At 36.4% G+C, this 13,702-nt stretch overlaps 1 protein-coding gene across 1 annotated transcript; it reads right to left on the reverse strand.

The window, feature by feature from the left end:
• Positions 1 to 8,726: 8,726 nt before the first annotated feature.
• Positions 8,727 to 11,529, reverse strand: LOC125673689 (E3 ubiquitin-protein ligase TRIM71-like). The gene is made up of 2 exons (XM_048910377.2): positions 11,479 to 11,529; positions 8,727 to 11,215 (listed from the first exon to the last, which is right to left on the reverse strand). The coding sequence occupies exon 2, from the start codon at positions 11,183 to 11,185 to the stop codon at positions 9,527 to 9,529; it is 1,659 nt and encodes a 552-aa protein (XP_048766334.2). The 5' UTR covers positions 11,186 to 11,215; positions 11,479 to 11,529; the 3' UTR covers positions 8,727 to 9,526.
• Positions 11,530 to 13,702: the final 2,173 nt, after the last annotated feature.

Genomic DNA, 13,702 nt, shown 5'->3' on the forward strand with positions numbered 1-13,702 from the left:
ATTTCAGGGGTTGCTGACGATGGTCTGTTGCCTTGAGGAATGAGGTTGCAGTTAATTTTTCCATAGATGTTGTGACCGTTGGCTATGCCGACTTTGGATGTTTTATCTAACTACCAATTCATTTTACATCAGTTGTATTGCCTTCTCATATTTGAAAATTCTTAATATATACTAGCGGAAAGAAGAAACTGTCCATTGTAAAAAGTTTAGTATACTTATTTATATATATTGTTTATATTTATGAAATCTAAACAATCGATAAAGGTGATGTTTTTGAACAATATCGGATAGTACCCGACTCATATGCACGGACCTTTTCATGGTTATTGAACACATGTTGTTTATTGAAGTGTTCGTACGCACAAGTTTTACTGTCCAATACTGTTTGGAGCAATAAGTGTAAAAGGTTTGTTTGGACACTATTCCTTAAGGAAAGCACTTTAGTTTTGACTACATTTACCCTTCTGTCATGCCACGACTCATCGAAAACCAACGTAATCGTGCTGTAGGGATGCTTCAAGCTGGAATTCCACAACATATCGTAGCAAGACATTTTGGAGTTTATCGGAACACCATCTAGTCATTATGGAGACGCTTCCAACAAGCTGGTAACAATCGGGATTGACCACGTTCTGGGCGTCCTCGTGTAACGTCGCGTCGACAGGATAACCACATTAGACTTGTGCACCTGAGAAAGCGTTTCCAGACAGCAAGTTTGGGTGCTCGTAGCATTCCTGGAACTGCGTGTAATCGTCTGCGCGAGCACTATATCAGACCAAGACATCCAGCAGTGCGCCCAATACTGCTTCAACGTCATTGTATCGCTAGAATAGCGTAGTGCAGACGATATCTGCGATTCAGAGTACAGGACTGGGCCAATAGTATGTTCGCTGATGAATCCAGACTTCATTTGGATAGCAGTGGCGGCCGTTGTAGAATGCCGGTGAAGGGCTGCAAAATTTAGACTTATGCTCGGCGCCTATGGCCATTGAGCAGAGAGGGATATTTATCGTGCCACACCTGCTGTGACACGGGAACTCGGTTTTTGCGGTCTCATCCGAAGGACCGTCCCATTTAGTCGCCTATTCCGACAAGCTAGAGGTACTGGGAACCTATTCTAACCCCGATCCCCACGGGACTAGCGTTATGGAAGGGGGTGGAATAACAGCACGTGGAATGACCTCTCTACAAATTGTCAATGGAAATCTCACCGCCGTACGCTATCGAGACGAAATTATTCAGCGTCATATGATACCCTTCATGTAAAGACAAGCAAATTCACATCACTCTGCAGCAAGACAACACAAGACCAGATGTTGCACGTGTAGTCAGAGAGTTTTTTGTTCACAGAATGTCGATGTCTTGCCTTGGCCAGTTTTTCCCCCCGATTTATCGCCGATCGAGCACGTCTGGGATGAAATGGAACGACGTCTACGCCGTTTACCAAATCAGCCAGTGACATTAGGTGATTTAGGTCAGGCTTTAACCAACATCTGGAACAACATCCCTCAAGCATTTCTGAACACTTTTGTGGCATCAATGAGGCGGCGTTGTCGAGCGTGCGCGAATGCAAATGGTGGTCACACGCGTTATTAACTTTGTTAATTCAAGTTCGAATACCAGTGTCTTTCGAGTGTGCTGAAATTGGCGTTATTCGATGTTAACATTAATAGATTATGAAATGTTGTAATCATTACATTTGTTAACAGTATTACAAAAAATAGAATTTGTTCGTTGTTATCTCTTATTATTCTTTCATATATTAAATAATGCAGTTTCTTTTTTCCGCTAGTATATGTACATGTAAAAAAAATATTTTCACACTTTGAACCCATCCATTACCTGCTTTGGGTATATCATAATCATAATATCTTTACATTGAAACGTGTATTTATATCATTTTTATTTTTAAATACGGATGTATATTTATTTGCATCAACATTGGTACCGTATAAGTTTTACATTATGACCCTTGGGTCTAGGCCTCTGCTGGTGGACTGTTAGTCCCCGAGGGTCTCTACAGCCCAGTAACTAAGTACTTCGCTACTAGCTTGAAAATACGGATGTATATTTAATTGCTGTGGTAAAATTTAGAAATTCATATCAAAAATAAAGATTGTCTCCCTCATACATAGATCTTATCTTCAGACGAATTTGACTCCAGATTTTGGCACTCTGTTTCTCCCTAAAATAATTCTTACAAGTTTATTGTTATTTCGGATTTCAAAAATTTCGGTTGAGCATCACCAAAGAGACATTATTTGTCGAAATGCGCATCTGGTGCATAAAAATTGGTACCGTATAAGTTTTACATTGTATACCTGTCTTTGAAAGTTGCTGCAATATGATACCTAGCTGCAGAACTGTGGCTCTCTGAAAAAATACTATAATAATATGACGGAACAGAGAGCCACAGATCCACCCCTTATAAAAACCTTCGATTTACGGTGCACAAAACTCTGCGCACGGTTTAGGCCTGATATCGTTGTGTACTTGTGTTGCTGTCTCATAAATTCAATACAAAAACAGTTCTTAACATATTTTCCTACTATACTTGTGTCCAAACATATCTTCAAATATTAATTAAAACCCCAAACAACCCGAACACTCACAGCTTTGAAATTATTTCGTTTGCTGTCGTAGCCATGTTCTATATGCAATTCGCAAGGCCGAGTACGATTTGCATTTTCGCGTTCTACGCATTTGTTGCGCGTCGTTTCATTTTCATGAAGTCGTAAAAAGTGAACGGTAGATATTTTAACAAATGCGATGTTTTTTTTAGATAAAAAACTAAAGGACTGTTAAATAGAGTAAATTCTAAAGATAATACGAAAAAAATGTTTTAAAAGTGGTTTTACGACTTGAGAAGACCAGAGCAGACAATAGACAATTTCCCGGCAATTTGAAGAAATGGGAATATTACAACAAGAAATTATTTATAGAAAAAAGTTCGACTTGACCTTTGCCCCTGAGATGAAGTCAGATCATTGATTTTAATATGTGTTATCATACGCATGTATAAACTATACATGCATATTTTTTCCCTACGTGTTCATATCTTAGTCAGTTCCAAACGACAAGGGTCCTCAAGGGGCAGCTTGAAAATACACCCAAATGTATAAATACACCAGCAAATAAAAAAAAGAATAAGAAATGATTACATGACACATGGTTTAAACACAATGTCACTGTTGTTTTAAATTGTGGATATTGTTAAAAATAAAATAAAAATTTCCTAAGTCAGTGTACGCTCTGTTCTAGTATACAAGGGAAAAATAATCCAAAATGGAAAAGTAATATAGCGATATCAAACATAGTAAATTAATAGTAAATAAAATTTAATGCATATATATTGTACAACACTTGTTTCTCATAGAAAAACCCCCAACAAAGATCCGTCTATCAAATCATTTATTAATGCTAACGTAACAATTTAACCTCACATTGCGTCATCCTCAACATGCATTGTGACGCATTTTTTGTGTATTCAAAGCATATCATTCTCACTAACATAATTTATTTTCTATCAAAGGGGCAAGGTAATTTGTTTATAATGCAATACGTATTTCGAAATATTGTATACGAGAGTACATGTACCTGTATGTTAAGTTTTATTGTGCACTGTATGAGGCCTATATTTCGTTGGTAGATCCTCTAATAAATATTCCATTCCTACGTGATCAGACTATGGGTAAAATGGACACGTTTTCCAATAATTAATTCTTTAATTCATTTATTTCAGATCACATCTATATTGTAAATGTAGTTGGCTAAAACAATACACTTCATAGAAATTTCGATAGAAATACTTGGGGCCTACTTATTCCAACACACATGTATAATGACAGTGTACCCCACCCCCGAATAGTAACCTTAACGACCTGGTGATTTTAATTATGTTCTCTGACCTTGCTATGTATATTTTTCCATAGTTGAGGTGTGCATGGAGCCATTGGTACGTGAAGGCTAAATTACATATGGTTAATCTTTTTATAGTATTATTTATAAAGTAGCATTGTATTTATTTACGTATGAGATTGAAAAATAGATTTATAAAGTTTTGAGAATATAATATCAACTTTTCTGAGATTTAAAACTATTTCCTGATATTTCTTTATTCTATATCAAATATGCATATGCATGTAGCTATCTAATTCATTTTCCTGATCGTATGGAAATTAGTAATGTAGTACAATTATAAAGTATCACAGATCCAAAAAAATATCTAAATCACGCACACAAAATCATTTTTCAGACTATCAGAAGAAAATGAGATTTTCCCTAAGCAATTCCCTAAATTTATTTTCCCATCATGATCAATACATAATATATTTTTAAAGGAGCGTAAGTAAGTTCCTATGAATTAAATCAATTGCAAACAAAATGATTCGCGCTTTCATCCGACAAATTTGGCCTAATATTGATGAATAATAGTAAAATATGTTGGCTAAAAAGGAAACGTTGAGATAGTCCCTTGGAACTGTATACACCATAATATTCTTATTTTATCAGTCATTACAAAGGCAAAGGTATTTAAAGATGAAATTATCTAATCAATGAAACAAATGACTTGATTATTAATATTTCATTGTTGATATGTGCAGTAGTTACAACTATAAGTAGATTCTCAAATGAAAATTTGAAACGTTCCCTAATCAATCTTCTGATTTCATTGTCTACCATAGCACACGCCCAATAGATTATTTTGATAGATTTGGTTATAGACCCTATGAATTGAGGAAGTTTCAAACAAGGGTTTCGTTTTCATACTTTTGCGTAATAGTGTTTTATGAGAGCCAAAAATGTCGCAGGGAGGAATCTTTGAGATGGTCCCTTGGTCTTTCTAAACGGTGTCATGTTGATTTTATTTCATTATATTGTCAAATATGTGTAAGACTTTCAAATCTATTGAAAAGATTGAAAACGCTAGGTCAAAATATGAAAAACATTAAAAAGTTCTTTATTTTAGGATAAAATCCCATTGGGTTCCATAATAAAAGTGTCGATACTTTGAGTATATCCCTACTGTACGAGCAAAGGCAATTTTTATTTTCCTAATGCAAGGTGAAGATAATGAACAGTGGTCAATCTCATAACTCCTACAATCAATACAAAATAGATAGTTGGGCAAATACGGACCCCTGGACACACCAGAGGTGGGATTAGGTGCCCAAGAGGAGTAAGTATATCCTGTTGACCGGTCACACCCGCCGTGAGCCCTATATCCTGATCAAGTAAACGGAGATTTCCGCAGTCAAAATCAGTGTGCCAAGAACGGCTTAACAATCGGTATGAAACACATCAGACAGCATTTGGCCCAATGGTAGGTTGTATTGTCGAACTAGATCGTTATAACGACCATAGAATTTGCGAAATGCCGACTTCATCAATGCAATGTGAAGATAACGAACAGTGATCAATCTCATAACTCCTACAAGGAATACAAAATAGATAGTCGGGCAAACACGGACCCCTGGACACACCAGAGGTGGGATCAGGTGCCTAGGAGGAGTAAGCATCCCCTGTTGACCGGTCACACCCGCCGTGAGCCCCATATCCTGATCAGGTAAAGGGAGTTATCCGCAGTCAAATCAGTGTGCCAAGAACGGCTTAACAATCGGTATGAAACACGTCAGACAGCATTTGACCCAAATTGATTAAAAATCGCTAGGGCAGAACTAATTCTATTTGACCCATTAATACGCCAATCAATGGGTCGATTAAATAACGTCGTTATATCTATCAACAATAATAATTTTTATTCACATGTCGATTCCATATATCCCTGTGAGCTCGAAGTAAAAGACACCACAGATTCGTCCACTTCTGCTTCTTACTTGGATGTTTTATTGAAAGTAAACCTTAATGGCAAACTGACAACTCAACTGTATGGCAAAGGGGATTATTTCATCGTGAAATTCCTATATTTATGTAAAATTTCATTATCACCTGCATATCGTGTTTATATCTCTCAACTTTTTCGATACGCAAGAGCTTGTTCTGCGTATGGTCAGTTTTTAAATCGAGACAAGCTACTGACACAGAAGTTGATGGTACAGGGGTTTCAACAATTTCGATTAAAGTCAGCATTTCGTACATTCTATGGTCGTTATAGCGATCTAGGTTGTCAATACAACCTATAATTGGGTCAAATGCTGTCTGACGTGTTTCAGACCGATTGTAAGACCGTTCTTATCACACTGAATTTGACTACAGATAACTCTGTTTATCTGATCAGGATGTAGGGTTCACGGCGGGTGTGACCGGTCAACTAGGGATTTGTACTCCTTCTAGGCACCTGATCCAAACTGGTTTGTCCAGGGATCCGTGTTTGACCAACTATCTAATTTGTATTGGTTATAGGAGTTATAAGATTGATCACTCTTCGTTATCTTGATCTTTCGTGGTTATGATCCAAATTAATAAATAAATAAAACAAATCTTAATTAATGCATTACGGACATTGATTTACCTTCATCATATTGTGATTTATATGTGTTCAAAAGATTGTATATAGATAGATAAAAAACCAGTAACACAGTTGGATTAGTAATTGGCAATACTTCTAGATATGAAAACATCGTCATGTAAGGCAAAAAAAGGATGTTTCCTATTACCCAGCCGACCTTAATTTTTTCACCTGACCCTAACTTTCGTTATTCAAATTTATTAAAAAAAACAACAATCTGATGAGTTCTGGCTCGATATTCAAATTATCGGAAATTCTAAAAATGACGTCATGCACGCTTTCTGCAAGTAGATCAACACAGATAGACATGCAATCATGGATTAAAAGGGTAAAATCAGTTGTCAAAATGTCTGTTTTTGGTTTATTTTAATATTTTACCAAATATTGAACACTTGATGTTATATGTCATTACACATAAATGTATGGTGAGTAATCTTTATTGAATTAAAACAGCAAAAAAAAAAAAAAAAAAAAGGCCTACCACGACCCTATTTTTTTCAAGATGTAATCAGAAACAGACCTATTTTTGACCTAAATATACTACACTGTAAATTGACTTGTTTTTTAAAGAAGATATCTGTTTGATACTATTACACTCTATCTCTACTGTTGATTTTGTAGAACTGTGAAAATTCAAATACGTTTTCTGACAGTAAATAGAAGATGTAGACCTTGAAACTGAAGGTCTTTGATAAAGACTGGACTCAGTAATAATGTAAGATTCTACTATAAATCATGTTTATCTATAATATTTACATTGAAACGTGATACATCTATTGGAGAATATCATAAAAAACTGAATAATGGTTTAAAGTAAGTACTCAATAATAAGGAACTTTTGTACTCTGATTGGTATTTGTATTGATATAACAAATTGCTTAGTTAATCTCCACTCTGATTCTACACACAGGTACTCTGAAGTTGATATTAGAAAATCGGTATTATAAAGCTGCTGGGTTTCCTCATTGACAATGTCTTCGTAGTCTTTGGTGATCGGGTCTTCTAACGGTTTGTTAGAATTCCCATGGGTACGAATTGTGCTCCTCTGTTAGTTGACCTGAATCTATATTCTTATCAGACAGGGTTTATTCAAAAGCTTCTACTCGAGAAGACTAAAAATATCTTGCTGTGGCCTTCAACTCGACATTTCGATCTATCGAAGTTTTATTTATTAACAGTAATTATTTTCACTCGTATATCGATTCGATATATCCCAGTGAACTCGAAATAAAACACACCACAGACTATTACACATACACTTTGTACTTAGATATTTTATTGAACATAGATATTAACGGCAACCAACAACTCAATTTTTATGATTAGCAGGATGCCTCCAACTTCTTCATCGTCTGTCAGTTCATTCGATATCTAAGAGTTTGTTCTGCGTATGATCAGTTTTTAAATCTAGACAGACTACTAACATGTGAAATGATGTTGCAGGAATTTCAACAGACTCGTTTACAGTCCGCATTTCACAAATTCTGGTCATTATAACGATCTAGTTTGCTAGTCAATCTGTCATTGGGTCGAATGTTTTCTGACGCATTTCATCACAGTTGTTAGGCCGTTTTTTACACATCGATTTTGACTACGGATTACTTCTTACTTACTTACTTAATCCACTTCGTCCCATGGGGGACATAGGGCAACCAGAGTAGCTTTCCACTTTTTTCTGTCTTGGGCTATTCTTTTGGTTTCTCCCCATGTTTTATTGATGGCCTGTAGCGGATTACTTCGGTTACCTATTGATATATAGGGCTGACAGTGGGTGTGACTGATCGACAGGTGATGACTTCTCCTCCTATGCACCTAATTAAACCTCTAGTATATCCAAGAATCTGTGTTTGCCCAACTATTAATTTTACATTCCTTCTGGGACTTATGAGAATGATCACTGATCGTTATATTCGCCTTTTCATTATGAATACAAAAAATAACAATAGCAATCATGCACAACTAGTGGTTCCTTAGACAAAACATGTTATTTACAAGTAAGTACTCGGAAGTAGATGTCATTGGGTCAAATTCTGTCTGGGTGTTTCATACCAAATTGTTAAACTGTTCTTGATACACTGATTTTGACTACGGATGGTTCTGTCTACCTGATGAAGATATAGGGCTCACGATGGGTGTGGATGGTCGACAGGGAATACTTTCTCTTCCTAGGCACCTGATGCCACCTCTGCTATATCCAGGTGTCCGTGTTTGCCCAACTCTCTATTTTGCATTACTTATAGGAGTTATGAGATTCATAACTGTTTGATATCTTCACCTTTCATGAGTTATAATCCAAAGTTAAATGTAAATAGACATTTCTTAATTAATACATTGCAGTCATTGATTTACCTTTTGTGATTTATATTTATTCAAAAGATTGTATATAGATATATAAATAACCAGTAACACAGATGAATTAGTAATTTGTATACTAAAATTAATAATGTTTCACAAAATATAGATATTGTACAATACAATTTTTAAACAACATTCAATCTGTTATCCACACAAAAACTTGTGCGCAACTACTGTGTCAATAGATTCTAACGATCCAGTTTGCCAATAATATCTATCATTGGGTTAAATACTCTCTGACGTGTTTCATACCGATTGTTAGAACATACTTTGAACATTGGTTTTGACTACGGATAACCCTGATCAAGATATCGGGCTCACGGCGGATGTGACCAATCGATCGGGGATGCTTACTCCTCCTAGGCACCCGATCACCCGATCCCACCTCTGCTATATCCATGGGTCCGTGTTTGCCCAATTCTCTGTTTTGTATTGCTGATAGGAGTTATAAGATTTATCACTGTTCGTTATCTTCGCCTTTCATTTAATACACGTGAATTACACTTCACAAACACAAATAGTGTGTCAATAGATTCAATGCACGTAAATTACACTCCACAAACACACGGTTGTAATTAACAAGCATTTGTAGTGAACACAGAACTGTAATAGCATAGATCTGTAGTTAACAGAAAACTGTAGATTGCGCTGTGTTTAGATATAAAACTATCATCGTGTTAAGATGTGAAATTAGCACTGTGGTTATAGATATTGAATTATTTTCACTTTATTATCTCCATTAGCCACGAAGAGGTTGTCTCTGATGTCCACACATAAACCGTATGGACCATATAAACCACAGTTGTGAATGTAACGGAGGAACTGTCCGTCCTGATCTAGGATGTGAATACGGTGATTGTAATAGTCTGCTGTCAGGATGTGACTCTGGCTGTCTGTAGTGATACCGCGTGGATCAAATGATTCCTCAGTATTAAAGGGATGACCAGTGTATCTAAATCGGAGTTTTCCTGACTGATTGACCACCACTACTGCACTAGCTTTATTGTCAGCTACACAGATATCCAAGTTATTGTTCTCGCTGATGTATTTAGGTAAAAAATCAAATGAATACAGAGGATGACCCTGATCATCAAACTGAATGGTTTGTTTCTCTGTAGAACCAGAGTAACGCACAACTTTGGATTGTTTTCCATCATCACTGATCATGGTAACCAGGATATCATCAAAGACGGTACTGCAGACATAGAGAGGAACCCATCCCTGTAGTGTGATCACGGTTTGTATCTGATTATTCTTCACTAGATTTACAGTTTTATTTCTATAGTCAGTGAAAACAAGATCTCCGTCCCGCGTCACTGCTATGTCTTGTGGTGTTTCCCCTGACTCGGTTTGTTCTGATGTCAGTAGTTTTCCTCGGAGGTTGATGAGCTTCATGATTTCGTTATCCCCACGTGTCCATACCTGTATTTCATTGAGACAGCTAACACTGAGTGGTCTATACCCAGTGTCTATGGTGGCGGTGAGTCGCGGTTCATCAAGAAATGGTTTGCCTCGAGGAGACGATACAGCTTCTGGTGATTTCATTGTGTCGCCATGTTCTGTGTTCATGAATAATGCCGACAGAGAACCGAACATTTCATTGAGCTGATCTTTGTTTATTTTCGGAGGAGAGAAAATCGGAAATGTAGCTCGGACTTTAGGTGGCAATGTTCTAAATTCAGAATTCCTAGATTTGTAGGTAGAGGTTAAGGAGACTTCATTAGAGGCCAGTATTTTCTTCAGGTCCTGAATAATCTGTCTGAGTTCTGTAATTCTGTTTGTAACTTCATCTGTATTTTTATTCAGAGCGGCCAGGTGTTTGTTTTTCATTTCCGCAATGTCGGATTTCCGTTGGTTGACAATGGCGGTGATCTCCCGGTGTAAGATTTCTCCTTGTTGATCGGCGGCTGTTGTCAGTTTCCCGTATTTCGTTTCTAACTCGGCTTTCTCTGTTTGGACATCGTACGCCATTTCTTCACATCGGGGATAAATTCTGGTCTCGAGTTCCTCTAAATCCTTTTGTAAATTTTGTGTTTTAGATCCAAGTTTTTTCAGAACATCTGATAATCTGTGACCTTCATGTTTACCTGAGGTGACGCAGGTAGAACAGACAGGAATGTCACATTTCTCACAGAACATTTCACAATTTTTTCCGACGTGTTTCGGACATTTTCGGTAGGTAGGAGTAGAACTTCTGTGTAAATATGGCACGACATTGTGTATTATAGAGGAATCCGAAAGGTGTTTACCGACACAGTTAACACAGAGATTTATATGACAAAGTTTACAATGACTCTGTAGGGGGACAGTTTCACAGGAGTCACACAGTAGGACTTCCTGCGCACTGTGCCGTGGGTCCATTTCTGATGTTGCGGTCACACGATAAATTCACTGTAAATAAATAGGGTATTAATTAACAATTTTGAAGGTCAAAGCAATGGAAAGGCTAGATATAAAAACTTCTTTCATTAATTTCAATATTTGAAATGGACTAATATGTACCCTGTATTCAAATGTTGCCTCTAACCTTAACTCATAATTATATGAATTTATCGTCGTAGTGAACATACATATCTCATTAATCACATATCATCAATTCATATCGATATCAATGGTGCTGCGGTGTTGGAATTTGTATACATTATTTGCCTCACCTGAAAATCCAACATGGCCTCCCTGTTCTTTCGACCTTCAGTCTAGTCCTGTGATTAAATACGTGTGCGGTGTACGTGGTACCTGTTTAAATAGTTTTAAAGTTTGTTTTAAGCTTGTTTGTGTCGGGTAGCTATGCCAACATTTGACGTCAAATAACAAATAATACTTATTAAAACCGTCGTCTTGTTTCCTTTGATAAGAAAATCAGACGTTTTATCTGTACATACACACGCTCAAACCTGTTCAAAATTCTTATAAATGAGGTTCCAGATATGTTCAATAGTAGAATGATCAAGAGTATTGGAATGATAAATCTCTTAGTTGTCTTCTTTATGCTGAGGACCTTGTATTAGTATTCCCAAAGGGTCTTCAGAATTGTTTGAACAAGCTTAAGCTGTCCGTATTTTGTGATAAATATTGTCTCTCTGTTAATTTGAAAAAGACAAAGATTGTAATTTCTTACAAGAATGCAAAGATAACAAACTTACATTTTGTGTATAAATATAACAAAATAGAACATGCACTGTTCTGTAAATATTTAGAAGTTATATTGAATGTCTCTGGATCATTTGTTAATTGTTAATTGTCAGCACGATCTATATAAGCTTGATTTGATTAAGTGTTTTGGAATTGCAGACCAAATGCCAATATTTTGATCATACTGTAAAACCATTTGTGTTATATGGAACAGAATTGGAGAACTATAAATTCAGAATCTGTTGTTGTTAAAAGACCAAATTAAAATAATGAAAACTCCATAAAAATATACTTAGTGATAAACATCTCATTAATTTTCTCAAGTAAATGCGTGGAATATATACGAAAGCCTTGAAATATGCAGTTAGGGATGAAGTAGGCGATATGCATTATACTATATATGGAAGTTATATTCATTGCTATTAGATATTTACATTTACTCTTTAATACTGTGATAAAATGCATTAGAGAATTTCACTGCAAAGATCAAATCAGTATAAATTTGTTAGGCATAAGAACACTGTCGAGCAAGTCATCTGTATTTATTATCTCGGCCCACAGAAAACGCTCCAATCGCTGATTTTGTAATAACAACATTAGGGGTCTTAATAATGTGTAGCTGTGACAATAAGACGCTACTGTTTATGATTACAGATACTTAACTGAGACAATCATAGGTCCCTGTTTATGATTATGGATACTGTAACTGAAAATATCAGAGGCCCCTGTTCATGATTACGAGACAATCAGAGGCCCCTGTTTATGATTACGGATACTATAGCTTAGACAATCATAGACCCCTGCTTATGATACTGTAACGGAGACAATCATAGACCCCGTTTATCATGCTGTAGATGAGACAATCAGAAGTCTTTGTTGATGATTACGAGACAATTACAGGTCCCTGTTTATGATTATGGATACTTAACTGAGACAATCAGAGGCCCCCGTTTATGATATTGTAACTGAAACAATCAGAGGACCTTTATGATTATGGGTATTTAACAATCTAATTGGAATCATACTATTTAGATCCACGCCGTATACTGTACTCTGCGTAAGAAGACCTGACATAACCCGACTAGGGATCATGTTCATGTGAACTCTATGTTAACCAATTAGCGCGTCGCCTATGAAGTCGTCGGTGTTCCTAATTCAAGGAAAGGGGCTGCAATTGCGTGGTTTGAAAGATAACACATCGCAGCTAAATGTGACGTCACAATGCACCATTTACGTCGACTGGCGTTATATTCCTCGCGTTAATTCAGTAAACCATTCAAATTGTACCCATCCTTATTCATACATAAATCGTGACTCACAATTAATAGAATTTGAGTGTATCTTATATTGGTTTTTTGTTGTTGTTTGTGTGAGCGGAATAGATTAGGCATTGTTGCGAAAGTTTAAAATTCCTTATGTGAGAATACGCAATTTTATAATGTAGAATGCATTTTTAGGGAGATACATTACTGCAACTTGTTTACGAATTGCCGGGAACCACCTAAATAGCCATCATTGTCTGTGTGACGCAATCTGACTGGCTGATAGTTCTCATGAATATTCCAAGCGAAAGGTGATCCCATTGTTGGGATTATGAGCGTATCTTGTGATCTGAATTTGGTTAGATTGCGATACTTAATAGAGAAAATCAGAGGCCATTGTTTATGACTATGGATACTGTAAGTGAGACATTCAGAAACCCCTATTTATGATTGTGGATACTCTAACTGTGACAAACAGAGGTCC

Source organism: Ostrea edulis, chromosome 3 (genome assembly GCF_947568905.1).
Source record: "Ostrea edulis chromosome 3, xbOstEdul1.1, whole genome shotgun sequence".
In the NCBI taxonomy this organism is placed as follows: Eukaryota; Metazoa; Mollusca; class Bivalvia; order Ostreida; family Ostreidae; genus Ostrea; species Ostrea edulis.